Consider the following 27,337-nt stretch of genomic DNA (forward strand, 5'->3'; position numbering starts at 1 on the left):
ACAGTAAATTGTTAAATTTATGTCTATTGCTTACCCAAACTGATAATTGCATTATAATTCTAGAAAAATCTTTGTTAATCCTTGTGTCTTTTAATTGGCTAAGTAAAGTTTTTGTTTTTTGAACAAAAGAGACAAAAAAAATAGGGTGAAAGGATAAGGAAGAAAAAAACTAAAATTGATAGAAGAGAACATATGTTACATACATAAGTACTGTACATACATAAGTACTGTACATACCTATATAACTGGAAAGGGTTATCTTATTTTCAGACTTCAAGTTTACTTTTTAAATAAAATGTTCTTTTTCCAAAAGAATTCTAAAGCATTTGCTTCTGTGTTAAAAGTAAGTTAGGCTTTAAAGTAAGTAAAAAGTTAAAAGTAAGGCTTTCAGAAGCAAACTTGATGGGTTAGGCCTGGCCCATTCCTCAACACCTTTAGAAGTGGCTTTCGTTTCATATTTCTCCCCTTACTTCATTAAAGAAAAAAAAAATCAACTTTTTGGTAAACTTTGATCCTGCTTAAAATATGTTTCTTTAGGTGGAAAAAAGAGTTTGAGCTAAGAACTGTTCACTCTGTAATTCTTTCTTAAGAGGTATTATTCTTCAGTGTTTGCAGAATTATGACTAGAGTGATAATCAAATTGTACAGTTCTACTCCAGCAGCATGTAAAATTAAAAGCCACAGGCTGGATTTCACCTAGGAGGCCAAGTTCAGTACTCTTAGTTTTGATGTTCACTTGTTTGGGAGTGTTGACCTAGAACAAATAATTCTCCAGCAAAAAAATGGGTTTATTCGGGATCAGCAGAATATTGCACTTCAGGGTCTGCAGCGATGGCGAGCCACGTGCAAGTCCCCACACAGCACGGCGGCGAGGAGGACTCTTTTATAGAGAGAAAAAGGAAGTTGGGAGGGCTAGAGTAAACAAAGGCTTTTCATTACCTGACTTGTTGCCAGGAGTGAAGAGGAGCCTTCCTTCACACCGCGGGGCTCTGCTGTTGTCTCAGGGTGTGAGAGCTCCCCCTTCTGGTCCGCTGACTGTTTAATTGAGGCTTCTGTTTATTAATTTTTTACACTGGCCATGTCTAAGTGGCCTCATAAAGCCTCCTCTAGCTCAGTGGTTGTGTGATTCATAAAGATTGAAAGTCTACTAAGTCTCTTGTAATATAGTCCTTGAAAGTATCAATTGTAGATTTCATCATAAATTTAAAATTTATAATAATTTTGATCTGCTTTTTTATTTGGATAAAAGTCATATCTGGGAGTCATATCTCCTTTTTATATTATATGTATACAATATATAATGTGCCTATATGTGTTTTTTTGTAGAGTAAAATTGAAATACTCTGATGTACAAACTGCCAACGATGTTGCCATTCCAGAGGATTTCTCAGACTTTTCTCTTGCAAAAACAATTAGCAAAATTGAAGGGCAACTGGAAGAAGAAGGCTTACCTGATTATATAGATGATGGTATTTTTTGTGGTGTTAGTGAAGACATTGGAACAGGTAGGTTGTTTTTTGTTTATTTTTATCTTATATCACAGTTATTTAGAAAACTTAGTGATGTCTTGCATTTGTTTAATGAAATAAAATTAGTTTTGAGTCAATAATTGTTGAAAATGGATGATGGGTGAGTAGAGTTTCATTGAACTCATCTCACTACTGTTGTATATGTTTGATGTTTTCCATTATAAAAAGTAAAATTAAAAAGAACTATCTGGGGAGTTCCCTTGTGGTCCAGTGGTTAGGACTTGGTGCTTTTACTGACGTGGCCTTGGGTTCAATCCCAGGTCGGGGAACTAGGATCCCACAAGCCGTGTGGTGTGGCTAAAAAAAAAAAAGAGAGAGAGAGAGAAAAGAAAAAAAAAAAAAACTATCAGGTATTGGTTTCACTGACCACTTTTCAAATAAGTTAAATACCCCATAGCTTAGCATTAAAACATTGAAATAAATTTTTAAAAACCATTTTTCTTTGAATTCCTTCCATTTAATGTTACTGGATTCTCTTTATTGTGTGTTAAATCAACACATGTTAAAGGATAAATGAATTATTGATGTAGCATCAGGTAAAATAATGAATTTTCTAATGAATATTATTTTCTTTCTTATAAATTCATTCTCTGCATACCACTAGGAAAATAATAGTCTAGATCATCAAAAACATGTTAGTTACCAGTAGTGCCTCTAAAATTGTTGAATTTATGAGGAGCCACCTATGCTATTATAAATTTAAAAAAAGACAGTTGAGTCGAGTGTATATGAACATAGTTAATGCTGAACTATAATTAATTGTAGGTTCAGGCAAACCGCTTTAGCCTCTCTGTAATAGCAATTTCTTCACTTGAAAATGTGGCAATTTGTATTTGATGATCATGAAGTTTACCATTAAAATTCTCTGATTCTGTGAAAATCACGATGATTTACATGTATAATGATTATTGTGCTACATGGTAGTTAGTCATAAATGCAGATTAATTCATTTATGCATTTATTACATTTACTGACCTATCCAAGCTTTCTGGGGCTAATTGTTAGCAACAAAGTTAAGTGAAGCAAAGAGTTAACCTTCATGCCTCTGTTAAGATACCTTCAGGGATGCAATGGTCAGATGTTGGCTGTTCCTCAGTTCTCAGTCACCCGTAGCCTTGTTAACAAAGGTCCTCCTCCCAGTATGGGAACCAGCACAGACTACCTTAAATTACTGCTTTTTTTCTTAATGCTGAATGACCTCTCTGCCACTTTGCATCCCTGTCTTCCCTTTTCAGAATCTTTGGCCAAGGTGTCTCCCCTTTTAGGGGAGTTTTCACTTATTCCACATGATTGCCTAGAATGGCTGGGTTATGTGTGGGAGGAAACAATAAAAAAGTAGTTTAGGAGCACAGACTGCTTTATAAGACTAAAGTTGGAGTGGGATGGGTGGGGAGGTTAATGCTGTGGACCAACAGAGACAGAGCACTCAAATCCTTGATGATACTACCGAGGTTAGAGCTGGGGAGAAAAAGAGATGCGAAAAGTCATGCTCTCCCATTGCTTCTTCCTTCTTTCCCCCTAGAGACCAACTACTGCAAACTTCACACTTTTTTTTTTTTTTTTCACACTTTTAAGTTTATCATTTCCCTTCTGTCCTCTGCTAACCTGGAGTTACATGAGAAGCTAGAAGGAGAGTTGAGGCTGGAAAAAGCTAGGTGGGGTTAGAGCCAACCATTGTTCATTGGCTCCATGTAACACTGGGGACACTTCATAAGAAGAGCTTTGAAACAGGAAGTATGTGTGGAGATTTATGTGCTCTGCGGAATTTGTCCTAATGACTTTCAGAGGCTATTCAGAATGTTTACTCAAGATAAGTTCCATGAGGGCAAACCTTGTCTTATAATATCCGTATTATGCCTGGAACATGGTAGAGACTTGATGTATATCTTTTTTTTTTTTTAATTTATTTATTTTTGTCTGCGTTCAATCTTTGCCTCTGGGCGCAATCTTTCTCTAGTTGGCGGCGAGCGGGGGCTACTCTTCGTTGCGGTGCGTGGGCTTCTCATTGTGGTGGCTTCTCTCGTTGTGGAGCACAGGCTCTACGCACGTGGCCTTCAGTAGTTGTGGCACGTGGGCTCAGTAGTTGTGGTTCACAGGCTCTAGAGCACAGGCTCAGTAGTTGTGCACGGGCTTAGTTGCTCCACGGCATGTGGGATCTTCCCGGACCAGGGCTCGAACCCATGTCCCCTGCATCGGCAGGCGGATTCTTAACCACTGTGCCACCAGGGAAGTCCTGATGTATATTTTTTTAATGAATGATTGAATGAATTATGAGTGAGTTCTAAGTTCAGTTTTTACTTTATTTACTTTTATAGGCCTAAAACCCTCAGATATTTACTGATATTATTGAATAAAGAACTTTTGATAGCAATGAAATACCAAAGGTAGATCTTCGTGAGGGGTTTGTGGGAGAAAGCTTCGGCAGTAAGGTGTTAGTGCATTTTTTTGCTTCTCAGACACATCACTACATTTTAACATCTGTGAAATTGGGATGTGTATTACAGTCAGTGGCATTTTATAATTACAATGGCTGGGATTGAAGTTGAGTTTTGCTAGAGAGGATCTGTGTTTGCTTCTGCCAAACACCTGGGGGCATTACCGATCTGAGACCACTTTAAGTTCTGTTTGAGGTGTTTCGAACCACCTGGGTAAGTATGAATTCAGTCTGCAAACTTATGTGAGTACTTGGCTTGTGGTTCCGATTCTCAGGAAAAGTTTTTGTTTTTTTCCTCTTTCTTTACTTGGTTCCAGTGTAACAGTTGCTTTCTGTTGGATGGGTTTTTCATTTACCTCTACATTAGGGGTATGTAGTGTCTTGAGTGTTCCCAAACAGGGGTCTCCTATTAGACTTCCCATCTTGAGCCTTTTCTTCCCTCATAAAATAATAGTCTGTCTTACAAGTGATGGCATCTTAGATTCAGTGAAAGACAATAAATATTATTATTAAATTGACACAGAAGCACAGATCAGATTTCTGAAGGCCAAACTCCATGTTATGCAGGAGGAATTGGATAATGTTGTATGTGAATGCAATAAAAAGGTAAGTTTTTAAAACCTTTCAGAATAAATGCTGTAATATTCAGTCATTTTAGGAGCAGTTTTCAATTTTATTTTAAAAATAGCTTCATTGAAGTATAATTCACAGTTAACTTTTAAATTCAGAAATTTAAATACTGAACTTTATTCTGAGATGTTGAATTTTCACAGAGCTGAAGAATTTTAAATACTTGCTAGCAATTAGAATGCTCTGTATTAGACTTACAAGTGTAAGCTATTAAGCGCAAATAAAACACCTGACTTGCATTTTGAGGATGAAAATAGAATGTAATTCGTTTTTCTTAGTGAAATGGGTATAAATATCTCATCAAAGATCATACGAAGCTCCTTTATGTTTTCTGCTTTATGTTTTGATACCAAATCATGTATGTTTTTCCATATAATCTATAATTTCATAACTATAGGAGGATGAAATTCAGGATTTAAAGTCTCACCTGAAAAATTCTGAAGGAGATTGTATGAGACAGCAGCGGACAATTAATTTGCAACAGTCTCAAACAGAAAAGTATAAAACTCTTTTTGAAGAAGCAAGCAAAAAATGTGATGGATTACAGCAACAGTTGTCTTCAGTAGAAAGGGTAATAATTTTGCTATTTTTTCCTAATCTAATGCCAAAATGCACAAAAACATATAAGTTACATGTTTGCATAGATACCACTTTTCATTGTTTAGTTATTTTGTTAGTGTATACTAAAAACTCTTCCCCCATTATTAGGAGAGTATTTTTTAACAGATTTATTGAGATATAATTCACAAACAATACATCTCACCCTTTATACAATTTGGTAGCTTTTAGTGTATTCACAGAGTTGTGCAACCATCACCACTATCAAGTTTAGAATATTTTCATCACCCAAAAAGTCACCCCATACCCTGTAGCCTTAGTACCTCTACCCTCTTCCCCTAATCTCCTCCAGCCCTAGACAACTTCTCATTTATTTTCTGTCTTGATAGATTTGCCTATTCTGGACATTTCTGGATATGTAGAATCATACAGTATGTGATACTTAGTAACCAACATTTTTCACTTTAAGTATTGTTTTTAGGGTTCATCAACATTGTAGCATGTATCAGCACTCCATTGCTTTTTATAGAGTAATATTCTTTTTTTACAGAGTATATGGATGTAATACATTTTATTTATCTGTTTATCAGTTGATGGACATTTGGGTTGTTTCTACTTTTGGGCTGTTTTGAATAATGCTGCTGTGAACATTCATGTACAAGTTTTTGTGTAGATATATGTTTTTGTTTTTCTTGGGTATATACCTAGGAGTAGAATTGGTAAATTATAATCTTACATTTAACCTTTTGAGGAACTGCAGGCTGTTTTCCAAACCAGCTATACCATTTTTACATTTCTACCAGCAGTATATAAGGGTTCCAATTTCTCCACATCCTACCAACACACGTTAGATTGGTGGTACCAATCCCCTGTGGATACTGAGGGATGACTGTATACGGTTCTATTATGAATTTTGACAAATGCATAGTCACATAGCCATCACCATAATTGAGATACAGAACACTTTCATCATACCAAAAAATTTCTCTGTGAATTTAGTCAAGTCCTCTCCCTACTCCCAACCTCAGGCAACCACTGATCTGTTTTTGATTCTTATATTTTGGCCTTTTCCAGAATGTCACATGAATAGAATTACATAGTAGCTTCTTGAGTCCGATCACTTAGCATAATGCATTTGCGATTCATCCATGTTGTAGTCTGTTCCTTTTTGTTGTTGACTGTAACATTGAATAGATATTCCACATTTTGTTGACCTTCTCATCTGGAAAGAAAAATTAATTATAGTATCTAATAGTCTAAGCCTGTGCTGTCGAAAATGGTAGCCACTCATATGTGGCTAGTCCAACTTGTGACGTGCTGTAAGTGTAAATCAACATCAAATTTTGAAGATTAAATACAAAAAACGATGCAAAATCTCATTAATATTTTAATGGTTACATGTTGAAATGATAATATTTTGGATATACTGGGATAAGTGAATATAGTAATAAAATTTATTTTACGTATTTCTTCTTAAAGTGACTGCTAGGAAATTTAAAATTACGTACATAGTTTGTACTATGTTTCTGTTGCTCTAAGAAATAAAGGCAAGTGGTCTAAGAGAAAACAAGCTGTTATATCTGGGAAACAACTGTTTTAATTTGTCACTTTACCATTTGTCATCATCCATCCAAGCTGTGGTCATGTCACTGCTGTAGTTCACATAACTTGCCTGCATCTTTGATTCTTTTCTTGTTCTTGGCTCTGATACCCAATCCTGTGTTTTCTTTCTTCTAAATGTTTTCATTCATCTCTTCTTTTCAATTCCCATTGCTACTTCTTGGTTCAGGATATTATTATCTTACTTCTGAATCCTTCTCACTAGTTATTTTATGTCCTTTCTCTTTTTCTTTTTTTTTTCTTTTTTTAGAGTGTATATATATATTTTTTAAACATTTATTGAAGTATAATTGCTTTACAATGGTGTGTTAGTTTCTGCTTTATAACAAACTGAATCAGTTATACATATACATATGTTCCCATATCTCTTCCCTCTTGGATCTCCCTCCCTCCCACCCTCCCCATCCCACCCCTCTAGGTGGTCACAAAGCACTGAGCTGATCTCCCTGTGCTATGCGGCTGCTTCCCACTAGCTATCTATTTTACATTTGGTAGTGTATATATGTCCATGCCACTCTCTCACTTTGTCACATCTCACCCCTCCCCCTCCCCATATCCTCAAGTCTATTCTCTAGTAGGTTTGTGTCTTTATTCCCATCTTGCCACTAGGTTCTTCATGTCCTTTTTTTTTTTTTCCTTAGATTCCATATATATGTGTTAGCATACTGTATTTGTTTTTCTCTTTCTGACTTACTTCACTCTGTATGACAGACTCTAACTCCATCCACCTCATTACAAATATCTCCATTTCATTTCTTTTTATGGCTGAGTAATATTCCATTGTATATATGTGCCACATCTTCTTTATCCATTCATCCGATGATGGACACTTAGGTTGCTTCCATGTCCTGGCTATTGTAAATAGAGCTGCAATGAACATTTTGGTACATGACTCTTTTTGAACTATGGTTTTCTCAGGGTATATGCCCAGTAGTGGGATTGCTGGGTCATATGGTAGTTCTATTTGTAGTTTTTTAAGGAACCTCCGTACTGTTCTCCATAGTGGCTGTATCAATTTACATTCCCACCAACAGTGCAAGAGTGTTCCCTTTCCTCCACACCCTCTCCAGCATTTATTGTTTCTAGATTTTTTGATGATGGCCATTCTGATCGGTGTGAGATGATATCTCATTGTAGTTTTGACTTGCATTTCTCTAATGATTAATGATGTTGAGCATTCTTTCATGTGTCTGTTGCCAATCTGTATATCTTCTTTGGAGAAATGTCTATTTAGGTCTTCTGCCCATTTTTGGATTGGGTTGTTCGTTTTTTTGTTATTGAGCTGCATGAGCTGCTTGTAAATCTTGGAGATTAATCCTTTGTCAGTTGCTTCATTTGCAAATATCTTCTCCCATTCTGATGGTTGTCTTTTGGTCTTGTTTATGGTTTCCTTTGCTGTGTAAAAGCTTTTAAGTTTCATTAGGTCCCATTTGTTTATTTGTGTTTTTATTTCCATTTCTCTAGGAGCTGGGTCAAAAAGAATCTTGCTGTGATTTATGTCATAGAGTGTTCTGCCTATGTTTTCCTCTAACAGTTTGATAGTGTCTGGCCTTACACTTAGGTCTTTAATCCATTTTGAGTTTATTTTTGTGCATGGTGTCAGGGAGTGTTCTAATTTCATACTTTTACATGTACCTGTCCAATTTTCCCAGCACCACTTATTGAAGAGGCTGTCTTTTCTCCACTGTATATGCTTGCCTCCTTTATCAAAGATAAGGTGACCATATGTGCGTGGGTTTATCTCTGGGCTTTCTATCCTGTTCCATTGATCTATATTTCTGTTTTTGTGCGCCAGTACCAAACTGTCTTGATTACTGTAGCTTTGTAATACAGTCTGAAGTCAGGGAGCCTGATTCCCCCAGATCCATTTTTCGTTCTCAAGATTGCTTTGGCTATTCGGGGTCTTTTGTGTTTCCATACAAATTGTGAAATTTTTTGTTCTAGTTCTGTGAAAAATGCCAGTGGTAGTTTGATAGGGATTGCATTGAATCTGTAGATTGCTTTGGGTAGTAGAGTCATTTTCACAATGTTGATTCTTCCAATCCAAGAACATGGTATATCTCTCCATCTATTTGTATCATCTTTAATTTCTTTCATCAGTGTCTTGTAATTTTCTGCATACAGGTCTTTTGTCTCCTTAGGTAGGTTTATTCCTAGATATTTTATTCTTTTTGTTGCAGTGGTAAATGGGAGTGTTTTCTTAATTTCACTTTCAGATTTTTCATAGTTAGTGTATAGAAATGCAAGAGATTTCTGTGCATTAATTTTGTATCCTGCTACTTTACCAAATTCATTGATTAGCTCTAGTAGTTTTCTGGTAGCATCTTTAGGATTCTCTATGTATAGTATCATGTCATCTGCAAACAGTGACAGCTTTACTTCTTCTTTTCTGATTTGGATTCCTTTTATTTCTTTGTCTTCTCTGATTGCTGTGGCTAACACTTCCAAAACTATGTTGAATAATAGTGGTGAGAGTGGGCAACCTTGTCTTGTTCCTTATCTTAGTGGAAATGGTTTCAGTTTTTCACCATTGAGGACAATGTTGGCTGTGGGTTTGTCATATATGGCCATTATTATGATGAGGAAAGTTCCCTCTATGCCTACTTTCTGCAGGGCTTTTATCATAAATGGGTGTTGAATTTTGTCGAAAGCTTCTCTGCATCTATTGAGATGATCATATGGTTTTTCTCCTTCAATTTGTTAATATGGTGTATCACGTTGATTGATTTGCATATATTGAAGAATCCTTGCATTCCTGGGATAAACCCCACTTGATCATGGTGTATGATCCTTTTAATGTGCTGTTGGATTCTGTTTGCTAGTATTTTGTTGAGGATTTTTGCATCTATGTTCATCAGTGATATTGGCCTGTAGTTTTCTTTCTTTGTGACATCTTTGTCTGGTTTTTGGTATCAGGGTGATGGTGGCCTCGTAGAATGAGTTTGGGAGTGTTCCTCCCTCTGCAATATTTTGGAAGAGTTTGAGAAGGATAGGTGTTAGCTCTTCTCTAAATGTTTGATAGAATTCACCTGTGAAGCCATCTCGTCCTGGGCTTTTGTTTGCTGGAAGGTTTTTAATCACAGTTTCAATTTCAGTGCTTGTGATTGGTCTGTTCATATTTTCTATTTCTTCCTGGTTCAGTCTCGGCAGGTTGTGCATTTCTAAGAATCTGTCCATTTCTTCCAGGTTGTCCATTTTATTGGCATAGAGTTGCTTGTAGTAATCTCTCATGATCTTTTGTATTTTTGCAGTGTCAGTGGTTACTTCTCCTTTTTCATTTCTAATTCTATTGATTTGAGTCTTCTCCCTTTTTCTCTTGATGAGTCTGGCTAATGGTTTATCAATTTTGTTTATCTTCTCAAAGAACCAGCTTTTAGTTTCATTGATTTTTGCTGTTGTTTCCTTCATTTCTTTTTCATTTATTTCTGATCTGATCTTTATGATTTCTTTCCTTCTGCTAGCTTTGGGGTTTTTTTGTTCTTCTTTCTCTAATTGCTTCAGGTGCAAGGTTACGTTGTTTATTCGAGATGTTTCCTGTTTCTTGAAGTAGGCTTGTATTGCTATAAACTTCCCTCTTAGCACTGCTTTTGCTGCGTCCCGTAGGTTTTGGGTCGTCATGTCTCCATTGTCATTTGTTTCTAGGTAGTTTTTGATTTCCCCTTTGATTTCTTCAGTGATCACTTCGTTATTAAGTAGTGTATTGTGTAGCCTCCATGTGTTTGTATTTTTTACAGATCTTTTCCTGTAATTGATATCTAGTCTCATAGCGTTGTGGTTGGAAAAGATACTTGATACGATTTTAATTTTCTTAAATTTACCAAGGCTTGATTTCTGACCCAAGATATGATCTATCCTGGAGAATGTTCCATGAGCACTTGAGAAAAAAGTGTATTCTGTTGTTTTTGGGTGGAATGTCCTATAAGTATCAATTAAGTCCATCTTGTTTAATGTATCATTTAAAGCTTGTGTTTCCTTATTTATTTTCATTTTGGATGATCTGTCCATTGGTGAAAGTGGGGTGTTAAAGTCCCCTCCTATGATTGTGATGCTGTCAATTTCCCCTTTTATGGCTGTTAGTATTTGCCTTATGTATTGAGGTGCTCCTATGTTGGGTGCATAAATATTTACAATTGTTATACCTTCCTCTTGGATCGATCCCTTGATCATTATATAGTGTCCTTCTTTGTCTCTTGTAATAGTCTTTATTTTAAAGTCTATTTTGTCTGATATGAGAATTGCTACTCCAGCTTTCTTTTGATTTCCATTTGCATGGAATATCTTTTTCCATCCCCTCACTTTCAGTCTGTATGTGTCTCTAGGTCTGAAGTGGGTCTCTTGTAGACAGCATATATATGGGTCTTGTTTTTGTATCCATTCAGCCAGTCTGTGTCTTTTGGTGGGAGCATTTAATTCATTTATATTTAAGGTAATTATCGATATGTATGTTCCTATTCCCATTTTCTTAAATGTTTTGGGTTTGTTATTTTAGGTGTTTTCCTTCTCTTGTGTTTCTTGCCTAGAGAAGTTCCTTTAGCATTTGTTGTAAAGCTGGTTTGGTGGTGCTGAACTCTCTCAGCTTTTGCTTGTCTGTAAAGGTTTTAATTTCTCCATCAAATCTGAATGAGATCCTTGCTGGGTAGATTAATCTTGGTTGTAGGTTTTTCTCCTTCATCACTTTAAGTATATCCTGCCACTCCCTTCTGGCTTGCAGAGTTTCTGCTGAAAGATCAGCTGTTAACCTTATGGGGATTCCCTTGTGTGTTATTTGTTGTTTTTCCCTTGCTGCTTTTAATATGTTTTCTTTATATTTAATTTTTGACAGTTTGATTAATATGTGTCTTGGCATGTTTCTCCTTGGATTTATCCTGTATGGGACTCTCTGTGGTTCCAGGACTTGATTAACTATTTCCTTTCCCATATTAGGGAAGTTTTCAACTATAATCTCTTCAAATATTTTCTCAGTCCCTTTCTTTTTCTCTTCTTCTTCTGGGACCCCTATAATTCGAATGTTGGTGTGTTTAATGTTGTCCCAGAGGTCTCTGAGACTGTCCTCAGTTCTTTTCATTCTTTTTTCTTTATCCTGCTCTGCAGTAGTTATTTCCACCATTTTATCTTCCAGGTCACTTATCCGTTCTTCTGCCTCAGTTATTCTGCTGTTGATCCCATCTAGAGTATTTTTAATTTCATTTATTGTGTTTTTCATCATTGCTTGCTTCCTCTTTAGTTCTTCTACGTCCTTGTTAAATGTTTCTTGCATTTTGTCTATTCTATTTCCAAGTTTTTGGATCATCCTTACTATCATTATTCTGAATTCTTTTTCAGGTAGACTACCTATTTCCTCTTCATTTGTTAGGTCTGGTGGGTTTTTACCTTGCTCCTTCCTCTGCTGTGTGTTTTTCTGTCTTCTCATTTTGCTTATCTTAGTGTGTTTGGGGTCTCCTTTTCACAGGCTGCATGTTCGTAGTTCCCGTTGTTTTTGGTATCTGTCCCCAGTGGCTAAGGTTGGTTCAGAGGGTTGTGTAGGCTTCCTGGTGGAGGGAACTAGTGCCTGTGTTCTGGTGGATGAGGCTGGATCTTGTCTTTCTGGTGGGCACGTCCACGTCTGGTGGTGTATTTTGGGGTGTCTGTGGCCTTATTATGATTTTAGGCAGCCTCCATGCTAATGGATGGGGCTGTGTTCCTGTCTTGCTAGTTGTTTGGCATAGGGTGTCCAGCACTGTAGCTTGCTGGTCGTTGAGTGAAGCTGGGTCTTGATGTTGAGATGGAGATCTCTGAGAGATTTTTGCCGTGTGGTATTATGTGGAGCTGGGAGGTCTCTTGTGGACCAGTGTCCTGAAGTTGGCTCTCCCCCCTCAGAGGCACAGCCCTGATGCCTGGCTGGAGCACCAAGAGCCTTTCATCCACACGGCTCAGAGTAAACGGGAGAAAAAATAGAAAGAAAGAAAGAAAGAGGATATAATATAGTGAAGTAAAATAAAGCTATTATAAAGCAAAGCTATACAGACAAAATCTCACCCAGAAGCATATACATATACACTCACAAAAAAAGGAAATAGGGAAAAATTAATATATCCTGCTCCCAAAGTCTACCTCCTGAATTTGGGATGATTCGTTGTCTATTCAGGTATTCAACAGATGCAGGCACATCAAGTTGTTTGTGGAGTTTTAATCCGCTGCTTCTGAGGCTGCTGGGAGAGATTTCCCTTTCTCTTCTTTGTTCGCACAGCTCCCGGGGTTCAGCTTTGGATTTGGACCCGCCTCTGCGTGTAGGTCGCCTGAGGGCGTCTGTTCCCTGCCCAGACAGAACGGGGTTAAAGGAGCAGCTGCTTCGGGGGCTCTGGCTCACTCAGGCCGGGGGGAGGGAGGGGTACGGAGGATGCGGGGCGAGCCTGCGGCGGCAGAGGCCTGCGTGATGTTGCACCAGCCTGAGGCACGCCATGCGTTCTCCAGGGAAAGTTGTCCCCGGATCATGGGACCCTGGCAGTGGCGGGCTGCACCGGCTCCCAGGAGGGGCAGTGTGGAGAGTGACCTGTGCTCGCACACAGGCTTTATGGTGGCGGCAGCAGCAGCCTTAGCGTCTCACGCCCGTCTCTGGGGCCCGCGCTGATCGCCGTGGCTCACGACCGTCTCTGGAGTTCGTTTAGGCGGCACTCTGAATCCCCTCTCCTTGCATGCCGCGAAACAAAGAGGCAAGAAAAAGTCTCTTGCCTCTTAGGTAGGTCCAGACTTCTTCCTGGTCTCCCTCCCAGCCAGCTGTGGTGCACCAACCCCTTCAGGCTATGTTCACGCCGCCAACCCCAGTCCTCTCCTTGCGATCCGACCGAAGCCCGAGCCTCAGCTCCCCGCCCCGCCCGCCCTGGCGGGTGAGCAGACATGCCTCTCGGGCTGCTGAGTGCTGCTCGGCGCCGAGCCTCTGTGCAGGAATCTCCGTTTTTTCCTCTGCACCCCTGTTGCTGTGGGATCTGCGCTGATAGCCGCGGCTTGCGCCCGTCTCTGGAGCTCGTTTAGGCGGCGCTCTGAATCCCCTCTCCTCGCGCACCAGGAAACAAAGAGGGAAGAAAAAGTCTCTTGCCTCTTCAGCAGCTGCAGACTTTTTCCCGGACTCCCTCCCGGCTAGCTGTGGTGCACTAACCCCTTCAGGCTGTGTTCATGCCACCAGCCTCAGTCCTCTCCCTGCGATCCGATCGAAGCCCGAGCCTCAGCTCCCAGCCCCGCCCACCCCTGCAGGGGAGCAGACAATCCTCTCAGGGTGGTGAGTGCTGCTTGGTGCCGAGCCTCCATGCGGGAGTCTGTCCGCTTTGCCCTCTGCACCCCTGTGGCTGCACTCTCCTCCATGGCTCCGAAGCTTCCCCCCTCTGCCACCCGCAGTCTCCGCCCATGAAGGGGCTTCCTAGTGCGTGGAAACCTTTCCTCCTTCACGGCTCCCTCCCACTGGTGCAGGTCCCATCCCTATTCTTTTGTCTCTGTTATTTCTTTTTTCTTTTACCCTACCCAAGTATGTGGGGATTTTCTTGCCTTTTGGGAGGTCTGACATTTTCTGCCAGCGTTCAGTGGGTGTTCTGTAGGAGCAGTTCCACGTGTAGATGTATTTCTAATGTATCTGTGGGAAGGAAGGTGATCTCCGCGTCTTACTCTTCCGCTATCTTCTCTACCGCCTCCTTTCTCTTTTTCTTATCCATGGTATCCTGTACCCTGTCAAAAGATTAATATTCTCAAAGGACCACATTGATTATAACTCTACTTTTATTTGGGCAGAAAAGGAACTAACATTTTTTGAGTGTTACCTGCCAGGTAAAACACATTTTACAAAAGGGAAACTGAGTCTGAGAGGATAAGCAAATTGCCTAAGGTCAAACAGGAATGGCAGAGCAGGATTCAAACTATGTGTATCTGACTCTATAAATCACGTAGACTCTTTCTCCAACTCCCCAGAATTAAATAGACTTAAACACACAGCTGTTCTAAAATCTCGTTATTTAGAGTTAATATTTGAAACTTTTAGTTCACGGTGAATGTACTAAGACATTATGATACATTGGCTAGCTGAAGATTTTTATGAAAATTTGCACTGGCTCTGAGCTTCTCAGCTTGAATTCCTATCTACCTACCAGCCAGAGAGGCATAACATAACTCTCCTGGATTATGTGAAACTCAAGATTGAATCTTTCTTGCTAATTCATTTTTTATATCTCTAGAAACAAGTCTAGTGTACAGTTCACAGAAATGCAAAACAGAGCTTAAGGAGCTGCTTCTGTAAACCTGCAAAAACCAACTATTAAAACATTGTTATGTATATTAACTTATTTTAGCTGCTGATTCTAACAGATGGAGTCATTTTTAAAATATAAAAACAGAAAACATTTTACTCCAGCTTTGGATTTTATTTTTCTATTACTGATCTCTGTTTACAAATCAACTTTACTGAGGAATAACTTAAATACAACACAATATACTTGTCTTAATTGTACAGGTCATTGAGTTTTAACAAATTAATACATCCTTGTTACCACCACCATGATCAAGATAAAATTTCTATCACTCCCCCAAATTTCCTTTGTGTCTCTACCCCATAAATCCCCAATCTCTAATCATAGCCCCAGGCAGCCACTGATTTGCATTCTTTTACTACAGATTTGTTTTCCTTGTTATAAAATTTCATATAGATGGAATCCTAAGTATGTACTTCTTTGCATCTGTCTTCTTCAGCATAATGTTGTTGACATTCATCAGTGTTGTTGCTTGTTTTGTGATTCATTCCCTTGTATTGCTGAGTGGTATTTATTTATGGATTTACACATTTCATCTGTTCACCAGTTGATGGGAATTTGAGTTGTTTCCAGCTTTGGACTATAAAAAATAAAGCCACTATGAATTTTCATGTGCAAGTTTTTGTGTAGATACATGTTTTTGTGTAGACACATTCAGTATCATTCATGATGTTGATTAAATACCTAGTAGTAGAACTTCTGAGTATTATGGAGAGTATATGTTTAACTTTTTAAGAAACTGTCAAACTGTGTTCTAAAGTGATTGTACCATTTTTCATTCCCAATAGCAATGTATGAGAGTTCCAGTTACTCTATATCCTCACTTAACACTTGATATTGTCAGTCTTTTTAGTATTAGCCACTCTAGAGGGGTAGAAGTAGTATCTCAGTATAAGCTTACTTGTATTTCCTTGATAACTATTGATCTCGAGCATGTTTTCATATGCTTATTGGCTGTTCATATATCTTCTTTTGTTATGTGTATGTTCAAATTTTTTGCCCAGTTTAAAAACATTGGGTTGTACTAAGAGTTCTTTATGCTTCCTTATATAGTTTCTTTGCTAGAAAGAATATGCGTTGTGAATAGTTTCTCCCAATCTGAACTGGCTTTTAAATTTTCTTAACAGTGTCTTTCAAAACCACACAGTGTGTGGTTTTGTGCTCTTTTCATCCTATTTGAGAAGCCTTTGCCCACGAATTTTATTAGTGTATATAAGTCTATTTGGATTTTCCATTACTTTTTGAATCAGTTTTGGTAATTTATGCTTTTCAAGAAATTTTTCCAACTCATCTAAGTAGTCAAATTTATTGGCATAAATTTGACCATAATATTCATTTATTATATTTTTATTTATATTTTTAATATCTGTGATAATGACCCCATTTCAGTCTTGATATTAATAATTTGCCTCTTCTCTGTTTTATTCTTAATCAGTGTAGTTACATACTTATCAATTTCATTGAACATTTCAATGATTCAGCATTTGACTTTGTTAGTTTTTCTGTACTGTTTGTCAGTTTTCTGTTTATTGATTTCTAACCTCATCTTTAGCATTTCCTTCATACTTATTTGGGCTTAATTTGCTCTTATTTTTCAGGATTCTTAAAGCAGAAGTTTAGATAATTGATTTTCTACTTCTTTTCTCACATAAGCATTTAAAGCTATAAATTTTCTTCTAAGTGCTGCTTTATCTGCGTCCCACAGAATTTGAGACTGTCTTTTTATTTCCATTAAGTTCAGAGTATTTTCTAATTTCCTTCCTGATATTTCTTTTTTTTTTTATTTAACATCTTTATTGGAGTATAATTGCTTTACAATGTTGTGTTAGTTTCTGCCGTATGACAAAGTGAATCAGCTATATGTATACATATATCCCCATATCCCCTCCCTCTTGCGTCTCCCTCCCACCCCCCCATCCCACCCCTCTAGGTGGTCACAAAGCACTGAGCTGATCTCCCTGTGCTATGCAGCTGCTTCCCACTAGCTATCTCTTTTACATTTGGTAGTTGGTAGTGTATATATGTCAGTGCTACTCTCACACTTCATCCCAGCTTACCCTTCCCCCTCCCCATGTCCTCAAGTCCATTCTCTACGTCTGCGTCTTTATTTCTGTCCTGCCCCTAGGTTCATCAGAACCTTTTGTTTGTTTGTTTGTTTGTTTAGATTCCATATATACGTGTTAGCATATGGTTACTTCACTCTGTATGACAGACTCTAGGTCCACCCACCTCACTACAAATAACTCAATTTCATTTCCTTTTATGGCTGAGTAATATTCTATTGTATATGTATGCCACACCTTCTTTATCCATTCATCTGTCGATGGACACTTAGGTTGCTTCCATGTCCTGGCTATTGTAAATAGTGCTGCAATGAACATTGTGGTACATGAACTCTTTTTGAATTATGGTTTTCTCAGGGTATATGCCCAGTAGTGGGATTGCTGGGTCATATGGTAGTTCTGTTTTTAGTTTTTAAGGAACCTCCATACTGTTCTCCATAGTGGCTGTATCAATTTACATTCCCACCAACAGTGCAGGAGGGTTCCCTTTTCTCCACACCCTCTCCAGCATTTATTGCTTGTAGATTTTTTGATGATGGCCATTCTAACTGGTGTGAGGTGATACCTCATTGTAGTTTTGATTTGCATTTCTCTAATGATTAGTGATGTTGAGCATTCTTTCATGTGCTTGTTGGCAATCTGTATATCTTCTTTGGAGAAATGTTGATTTAGGTCTTCTGCCCATTTTTGGATTGGGTTGTTTGTTTTTTTGATATTGAGCTGCATGAGCTGCTTGCAAATTTTGGAGATTAATCCTTTGTCAGTTGCTTCATTTGCAAATATTTTCTCCCTTCTGAGGCTTGTCTTTTTGTCTCATTTATGGTGAAACACTATTTTTAAAAATCTCTGATAATAGTCTTTGTTCCAAAGTCTACTTTGTCTAACATTAGTGTAGTAATTGCAGTTTTGTTCTCAGTGTATGTGTGGTATATATTTTTTTAAAATTAATTTTTAGTGGATTATAGTTGATTTACAATGTTGTGTTAGTTTCTACTATACAGCAAAGTGAATCAGTTATACATATACATAAATCCATTCTTTTTTAGATTCCCTTCCATATAGGTCATTACAAAGTATTGAGTAGAGTTCCCTGGGCTATATGATAGGTTCTTCTTACTTACCTATTTTATATATATTAGTGTGTATATGTCAATCCCAATCTCCCAGTTTATTCGTCCTGCCCCCTCTCCCGCCTGGTAACCATAAGTTTGTTTTCTACATCTGTGACTCTATTTCTGTTTTGTAAATAGGTTCATTTGTACCATTTTTTTAGATTCCGTATGTAAGCGATATCATATGATATTTGTCTTTCTCTGTCTGACTTACTTCACTCGTATGACAATCTCCAGGCCCATCCATGTTGCTGCAAATGGCATTATTTCGTTCTTTCTTATGGCTGAGTAATATTCCATTGTATATGTGTATTACATCTTTTTTATCCATTCCTCCTTTGACAGACAGTTAGCCATGTCCTGGCTGCTGTAAATGGTGCTGCAGTGAGCACTGGGGTACATGTATATCTTTTCAAATTATGGTTTTCTCTGGATATATGCTCAAGAGTGGGATTGCTAGATCATATGGTAACTCTATTTTTAATTTTTTAAGGAACCTCCATACTGTTCTCCATAGTGGATGTACTAATTTACCTTCCCACCAACAGTGTAGGAGGGTTCCCTTTTCACCATACCCTCCCCAGCATTTATTTTTGTACATTTTTTGTTGATGGCCATACTGACTGATGTGAAGTGATACCTCACTGTATTTTTGATTTGCATTTCTCTAATAATTAGTGATGTTGAGCATCTTTTCATGTACCTCTTGGCCATCTGTATGTCTTCCTTGGTGAAATGTCTGTTTAGATCTGCCCATTTTCTGATTGGGTTGTTTGTTTTTTTGATAATGAGCTGCATGGGCTCTTTGTTTATTTTGGAGATTAATCCCTTATCCATCACTTCATTTGCATCTATTTTCTCCCACTCTGTGGGTTGTCTTTTCATTTTGTTTATGGTTTCCTTTGCTGTGCAAAAGCTTTTAAGTTTTATTAGGTCCCATTTGTTTATTTTTGGTTTTATTTTCATTACTCTAGGAGGTGAATCAAAAAAGATCTTGCTATGATTTATGTCAAAGGGTGTTCTTCCTATGTTTTCCTCTAAGGGTTTTATAGTATCCAGTCTTACATTTAGATCTTTAATCCATTTTGAGTTTATTTTTGTATATGGTGTTAGAGAATGTTCTAATTTCCTTCTTTTACATGTAGCTGTCCAGTTTTCCCAGCACCACTTATTGAAGAGACTGTCTTTTGTCCATTGTATATTCTTGCCTCCTTTGTTATAGATTAGGAGACCATAGATGCGTGGGTTTATCTCTGGACTTTCTGTCACAACCCCAGCAAAGAGAGCCCCTGCTTCCCCACATCTCCAGCAGGAGTCTTGAGGTAGATTCCCATTAGTTTGTCCCCAAACCAGTTACTTTAGCTCTGCGGACTCAGCACTGGACGAGCTTTGGTCGGGTGTTGAGCTCTGGACATGGGAACAGAGGTGGGTGGGAAATGAAGTCCATCCCTCCAAGTCACATTGACTGAGAGAGGCTAAGGGTTGGGTCCCCAAAGAAGAAAAGAGGATCTATTATCTAGAAAAACAACCTGTCCTGACCTACCATTCTTAGGAAGAAACTAGAACTTGGTCTCTTGATACAACTCAGACCAGGTAAATGCAGGTGAAAGTACCCAACCCAGAGCAATCCATTCACCCATAGTTGGAGACATCAGTCTGCAGACTCACTCGCTTATCTCCATCATGTCATGGATAAATGATGCTTTTGTGCACTGACCTTGATCTGTTGGACAAGTTCCCACAACCTGTTGCTCAACCCAAGGGTACTCCTTAGGCCAACCCTCTCCATGGGGTGTTCCCAGGAACGCAACAATGGTCCCTTGATCTATATTCCTGTTTTTGTGCTAGTACCATACTGTTTTGATTAGTGTGGCTTTGTAGTATAGTCTCAAGTCAGGGAGCCTGTTTCCTACAGCCCCGTTTCTCTTTTTCAACATTGCTTTGGCTTTTCGGTGTCTTTTGTGTTTCCGTACAAATTGTAAAATTATTTGTTCTAATTCTGTAAAAAATGCTCTGTAAAGAATCAATGACAATGTTGATTCTTCCAATCCAAGAGCATGGTATATCTCTCCATCTGTTTGTGTTATCTTTGATTTCTTTCATCAGTATCTTATAGTTTTCAGAGTACAGGTCTTTTGCCTCCCTAGGTAGGTTTATTCCTAGGTATTTTATTCTTTGGGATGCCATGGTAAATGGGATTTTTTTCTTTAATTTCTCTTTCTGAAATTTCTTTGTTAGTGTATAGAAGTGCAAGAGATTTCTGTGTATTAATTTTGTATCCTGCAACTTTACCTAATTCATTGATGAGCTCTAGTAGTTTTCTGGTAGCATCTTTAGAATTTTCTATGTATAATATCATGTCATCTGCAAACAGTGACAGTTTTACTTCTTCTTTTCCAATTTGTATTCCTTTTATTTCTTCTTCTTCTCTGATTGCCATGGCTAGGACTTCCAAAATTGGAATAAAAGTGGTTGAAAGTGGACATCCTTGTCTTGTTCCTGATCTTGTTGAATAAAAGTGGTGAGAGTGGATATCCTTTTCTTGTTCCTGATCTTGTTGAATAAAAGTGGTGAGAGTGGACATCCTTTTCTTGTCCCTGATCTTAGAGGAAATGCTTTCAGATTTTCACTGTTAAGAATGATGTTTGCGTGGCTTTGTCATATACGGCCTTTATTATGTTGAGGTAGGTTCCCTCTGTGCCCACTTTCTGGAGAGTTTTTATCATAAATGTGTGTTGAATTTTGTCAAAAGCTTTTTCTGCATCTATTGAGATGATCATATTGTTTTTATTCTTCAGTTTGTTAACATGGTATATCACATTGATTGATTTACATATGCTGACGAATCCTTGCATCCCTGGAATAAATCCCACTTGATCATGGTGTATGTATGATCTTTTTAATGTGTTGTTGGATTTGGTTTGCTAGTATTTTGTTGAGGATTTTCACGTCTATGTTCATCACTGATATTGGCCTATAATTTTCTTTTTTGGTGGTATCTTTGTCCGTTTTTGGTATCAGGGTGCTGGTGGCCTTGTAGAATGAGCTTGAGAGTGTTTCTTCCTCTGCCATTTTTGGGAAGAGTTTCAGAAGGATAGGTGTTAACTCTTCTCTAAATGTTTGATAGAGTTCGCCTGTGAAGCCATCTGGTCCTGGACTTTTGTTTGTTGGAAAATTTTTAATCACAGTTTCAATTTCAGTACTTGTGATTGATTTGTTTATATTTTCTATTTCTTCCAGGTTCAGTCTTGGAAGGTTGTACCTTCTAAGAATTTGTCCATTTCTTCTAGGTTGTCCATTTTATTGGCGTATAGTTGCTTGTAGTAGTCTCTGGTGATCCTTTGTATTTCTATCGTGTCTGTTGTAACTTCTTTTTTTTTTTTTAATGGCACATTTTTTTCCAGAGCTATTCTTTTTTTTTTTTTTTTTTTTTTTATTTTTGGCTGTGTTGGGTCTTCATTTCTGTGCGAGGGCTTTCTCCAGTTGTGGCAAGCGGGGGCCACTCTTCATCACGGTGTGCGGGCCTCTCACTATCGTGGCCTCTCTTGTTGTGGAGCACAGGCTCCAGACGTGCAGGCTCAGTAGTTGTGGCTCACAGGCCTAGTTGCTCTGCGGCATGTGGGATCTTCCCAGACCAGGGCTCAGAACCGTGTCCCCTGCACCGGCAGGCAGATTCTCAACCACTGCGCCACCAGGGAAGCCCTGTAACTTCTTTTTTATTCTAATTTTTTTGATTTGGGTCCTCTCCCTTTTTTTCTTAATGAGTCTGGCTAAAGGTTTATCAATTTTGTTTATCTTCTCAAAGAACCAGCTTTTAGTTTCATTGATCTTTGCTATTTTTTTTTTCCTTTCTACTTCACTGATTTCTGCTCTGATCTTTCTGATTTTCCTTTTACTAACTTTAGGTTTTGTTTGTTCTTCTTTCTCTAGTTGCTTTAGGTGTAACGTTAGGTTGTTTATTTGAGATTTTTCTTGCTTCCTGAGGTAGGATTGTATTGTGATAAACTTCCCTCTTAGAACTGCTTTTGCTGTGTCCCATAGGTTTTGGATTGTTGTGTTTTCGTTGTCATTGCCTCTAGATATTTTTTATTTCCTTTTTGATTTTTTCAGTAATCCATTGGTTGTTTAGTAACATATTGTTTAGCATCCATGTGTTTGTGTTTTTTACAGTTTTTTTCCTCTAATTGATTTCTAATATCAAAGCATTGTGGTCGGAAAAGATGCTTGATATGATTTCGGTTTTCTTAAATTTACTGAGGCTTGATTTGTGGCCCATGATGTGCTCTATCCTGGATAATGTTCCATGTGTACTTGAGAAGAAAGTGTATTCTGCTGCTTTCGGATGGAATGACCTATAAATATCAATTAAATCTATCTGGTCTAATGTGTCACTTAAGGCTTGTGTTTTCCATATTAATTTTCTGTCTGGATGATCTGTCCACTTGTAAAACTGGTGTGTTAAAGTCCCCCACTGTGATTGTGTTACTGTCAATTTCCCCTTCTAAGGCTGTTAGCATTTGCCTTGTATATTGAGGTGCTCCTATGTTGAATGCATAGATATTTACAATTGTTATATCTTCTTCCTGGATTGATCCTTTGGTCATTAGGTAGTGTCCTTCCTTGTCTCTTGTAACAGTCTTTAATTTAAAGTCTATTTTGTCTGATATGAGTATTGCTACTTCAGCTTTCTTTTGATTTCCATTTGCTTGGAATATCTTTTTTCCATCCCCTTACTTTCAGTCTATATGTTTCCCTAGAGTTGAAGTGGGTCTCTTATAGACAGCATATTTACAGGTCTTGTTTTTGTATCCATTCAGCTAGTCTGTGTCTTTTGGTTGGAGCATTTAATCCATTTACATTTAAGGTAATTATCGATATGTATATTCCTATTGCCAGTTTCTTAATTGTTGTGGGTTTGTTTTTGTAGGTCTTTTTTTCTTCCCTTCCTCTTTTGTTCTTTTCTCTTGTGGTTTGATGACCATCTTTAGTGTTGTGTTTACGTTTCTGTTCCTTTTTTGTGTGTGTATCTATTGGAGTTTTGGGTTTGCTGTTCCCATGAGGTTTTGATATAGCAGTCTATATGTGTACAAGGTTGTTTTAAGTTGCTGGTCTCTTTCCCCCCTAGAGAAGTTCCTTTAGCATTTATTGTAAAGCTGGTTTGGTGGTGCTGAATTCTCTTAGCTTTTGCTTGTCTGTAAAGCTTTTGATTTCTCTGTCGAATCTGAATGAGAACCTTGCTGGGTAGTGTATTCTTGGTTGTAGGTTTTTCCCTTTCATCGCTTTAAGTATATCGTGCCACTCCCTTCAGACCTGCACAGTTTCTGCTGAAAAATCAGATGTTATCTTATGGGGATTCTCTTGTATGTTAAATGTTGCTTTTCTCTTGTTACTTTCAATATTTTTTCTTTGTCTTTAATTTTTGTCAGTTTGATTAATATGTGTCTCAGCATGTTCCTCCTTGGGTTCATCTTGTATGTGATTATCTGCACTTCCTGGTGTTGAATGAGCGTTTACATTCTCATGTTAGGGAAGTTTCAGCTATAATATCTTCAGATATTTTCTCAGACCCTTTCTCTTTCTCTTCTCCTTCTGGGATCCTATAATGTGAATGTTGGTGCATGTAATATTGTCCCTGAGGTCTCTGATACTGTCCTCATTTCTTTTCATTCTTTTTTCTTTGTTCTGTGGCAGTGATTTCCACCATTCTGTCTTGCAGGTCACTTATCTGTTCTTCTGCCTCAGTTATTCTATTGATTCCTTCTTGTGTATTTTTTATTTCAGTTATTGTTATTGTATTGTTCATCTCTGTTTGTTCTTTAACTCTTCTAGCTCTTTGTTAAACATTTCTTGTATATTTTTGATCTGTGCCTCCATTCTTTTTCCGAGATTTTGGATCATCCTTACTATCATTACTCTGAATTCTTTTTCTGGTAGATTGCCTGTCTCCTCTTCATTTAGTTGTTCTTGTGGGTTTTTATCTTGTTCCTTCGTTTGCAACATATTTCTCTGTCATTTCATGTTCTCACTTTCTGTGTTTGGGGTCTCCTTTCCACAGGCTGCAGGATCATAGTTCTGCTTGCTTTTGGTGTCTGCCCTCTGGTGGGTGAGTTTGGCCCAGGGGCTTGTGCAAGCTTCCTGGTGGGAGGGACTGGTGCCTGCCGTTTGATGGGTGGAGCTGGGTCTTTTCTCTCTGGTGTGCAGGACCGTGTCAAGGGGTGTGTTTTTTGTTTTGTTTTGTTTGTTTGTTTGTTTGTTTGTTTATTTTTGGCTGTGTTGGGTCTTCGTTTCTGTGCGAGGGCTTTCTCTAGTTGCGGCAAGCGGGGGCCACTCTTCATCGCGGTGCGCGGGCCCCTCACTATCGCGGCCTCTCTTGTTGCGGAGCACAGGCTCCAGACATGCAGGCTCAGTAGTTGTGGCTCACGGGCCTAGTTGCTCCGCGGCATGTGGGATCTTCCCGGACCAGGGCTCGAACCCGTGTCCCCTGCATTGGCAGGCAGATTCTCAACCACTGCGACACCAGGGAAGCCCAAGGGGTGTGTTTTGAGGTGGCTGTGAGCTCAGTATGACTTTAGGCAGCCTTTCTTCTGATGGGTGGGGCTGTGTTCCTATCTTGGTGGTTGTTTGGCCTGAGGCTTCCCAGCACTGGAGCCTGCAGGTTGTGGGGTAGGGCTGGGTCATGGCTCCGAAACGTGGACCTTCAGGAGAGCTCACTCTGATCAGTATCCCTGCGGCTTCTGCTGCCAGTGTCCTTGCCCTCACAGTGAGCTATAGTTGACCTTTGCCCCTCCAGGAGACTCTCAAAGACCCCTAGCTAGGTGTAACCATGTTCCTCTGAAGATACTGCTTTATGCTGGGTCCCAGCGCATGTGAGACCTTGTGTGCACCCTCCAAGAGTGGAATCTCTTTTTCCCCCAGCCCTGTGGAGCTCCTGCGCTCAAGCACTGCTGGTGTTGAAGTCCAAATGCTCTGGGCGGTTCTTCTGCCAAATGCCAGACCCTCAGACTATCTTGTAGGGCCATTTTATGTGGGAACGTCCCTGTGTAGCCTGCGTGGTTTAATATTTTTTGGTGTGAGGGCTGTTTTTAGTATGGATGTCTGCCACCTCGCCTCAGTGTATGTTGGCCATTGTCCCCTGTATAGGAGGTGTGACTGATGTTATGGTGACCAGAGCCTGCACTGGATATTGAGCAGAGCCTCCCCTTTGCACTGTGATTGTCACTGCCGTGTCAGAATTGGGGTCTGCTCCATAGTTGTTGGATTAGAGACCCCAGATCTGTTTCTTAGCTGTGTTTCTGGTCTGTGGTGTGAGGTTGAAGGGATTGGAGCACTCACATTGGGAGGGAAGCCACTGAGTATTCCTCCTCTGGAGCTATTCACCTTGGTGTGCTCTGTTATGTCACCTTTCACCTGTTGTTCAAGCTGTCATATTACACCGTTGTTGGCACTGCTCTCGGCTCTACCTTAACTGTGGGTATGCCGGCAGTTGGCCTGGTGTCTCTCAGACGTTGTTTTCACCAGGCCACCAGTGTAGACCCACTGAAGTCAGGTCCCAGGATTGCAGTAATCATGGATCTGGACCCTCTGTGGGTGCTATGGGGGCAACTCAGACTCTGGCCTGCCCAACCCCCATGTGTATGTGCCTGCATAGTCTACGGTTGCTAAAGGTAGACCCGTCTTGGCTGCAGGAGCACTCGTCGTCCATTTAGATGTTCTGTAGCCACTGAGTTTACAAAGTCAGTCACAGTGGTGTCAGTTTATGGTTTGCCCAGCTGTGAGGAGAGATTTCAGCTTTTCTTAGCTGCATGGCCCCTGGGGCTCAGCTGTGGTTTCAGCCCCACCTCTGCATGTGGGCCACCCACAGGGGTCTGTTTCCGAGGCTGGCCTGGAGTACACGAGTCTGCCCTGGTGAGGAGGGGCATGGAGTTGGTGGCGGCCGGGGTCACTGGAGCCCTGGTGGGGACGGGGCATACAGGGGATCCGGCGGCTGCAGGCACAAGAGAGCCAGCCCCAGCGGGGGCCCTTCCTAGTGCATGGGGAGGCAGGGGCTGGCACGTGGGGAGAGAGGCTCCAAATGGCCCCGCCCCTTGTGTGTCACTCAACAGTGGCTCTTCGCTTCTGTGGCGGTCTGCACTTCCTCCACAAGCATTCCCAGTTGTGGATTTCCTCACTCCTGTCCTCTCAGGCTGCCTCCTCGCAGCCAACAGCAGTCCTCTCCCCAAATTTGCTTTTCAAACCCCACATTCCAGCACCCAACCCCCGTCCACACCAGTAGACACATGTCTCAGGCAGGGCATGCAGGGCTGTGGCATGGACCCTCTCTGTAGGTCTCACTCTGTCCTTCCTGCCACAGATCGGTTGCTGTGCTCTCCTCTGATAGCCCCCAAGGCTCCCCTTCTGTCCCATCTGATCTCCTCGCCAGTGAGGAGGCTTCCCTGGATGTGATAACCTCTTCTTTCCTTCAGCAGCCCCCCTCTCGGGCGCAGGTCCTGTCCCACTTCCTCTCCTCTTCCTTTTCTCTTCTTCTTTCTTTCATCCTACCTGGTTATGTGGGGATCTTTCTTGTCCTTTTAGGTGTCTGAGCTCTTCTGCTAGTGTTCAGCTGGTGCTCTGTGAGAATCTTTCCATTTGTAAATGTATTCTTGATGCATTTGTGGGGATAGATGAACTCCACGTCCTCCTACTCCTCCATCATCTTGACTCTCTTTTGTCATCTTTTTACTTTTAATCTGTCTCTATACTGAAAATGGGTCTGTTATAGAACCCATGTAATTGGTTTTTGCTTCTCTATCCACTCTGACAGTCTTTGTCTTTTACTGGAATGTTCAGTCCATTTACATTAATGCAGTTTTTGATGTTTGGATTTAAAACTACTATATTCCTATTTGTTTTCTATTTTTCCCAACTGTTAACTTTGTTACTTTTTCCTCCTTTGAATTGAATATTTTTTAGTATTCCATTTTTTCCCTCCACTATTAGCTGTATCTAGTCTTAGATTTAAGGTTTACAATATACATATTTAACATATCACAGTCTACCTTCAAATCATGTCATACTGTTTCATGTATAACACTCTCATACTCCATCTGCTTCTTTTGTGGTCATACCTTTATTTTTAAAGGTCATA

The 27,337-nt window shown here is 39.5% G+C and overlaps 1 protein-coding gene across 9 annotated transcripts in view; it reads left to right on the plus strand.

Moving 5' to 3' along the window:
• TEX9 (testis expressed 9) overlaps positions 1-27,337 on the plus strand; it is a 224,665-nt gene that overhangs the window by 155,165 nt on the left and 42,163 nt on the right. For all 9 annotated transcript variants that reach the window (XM_082388153.1, XM_082388158.1, XM_082388157.1 and 6 more), the window contains 3 exons: positions 1,327-1,505; positions 4,487-4,569; positions 4,991-5,164. In XM_082388153.1, the coding sequence (XP_082244279.1) occupies positions 1,327-1,505; positions 4,487-4,569; positions 4,991-5,164 (436 nt within the window). The remainder of the gene's footprint in view (positions 1-1,326; positions 1,506-4,486; positions 4,570-4,990; positions 5,165-27,337) is intronic.

This window comes from Balaenoptera borealis (assembly GCF_965194805.1).
Source record: "Balaenoptera borealis genome assembly, chromosome: 3".
In the NCBI taxonomy this organism is placed as follows: Eukaryota; Metazoa; Chordata; class Mammalia; order Artiodactyla; family Balaenopteridae; genus Balaenoptera; species Balaenoptera borealis.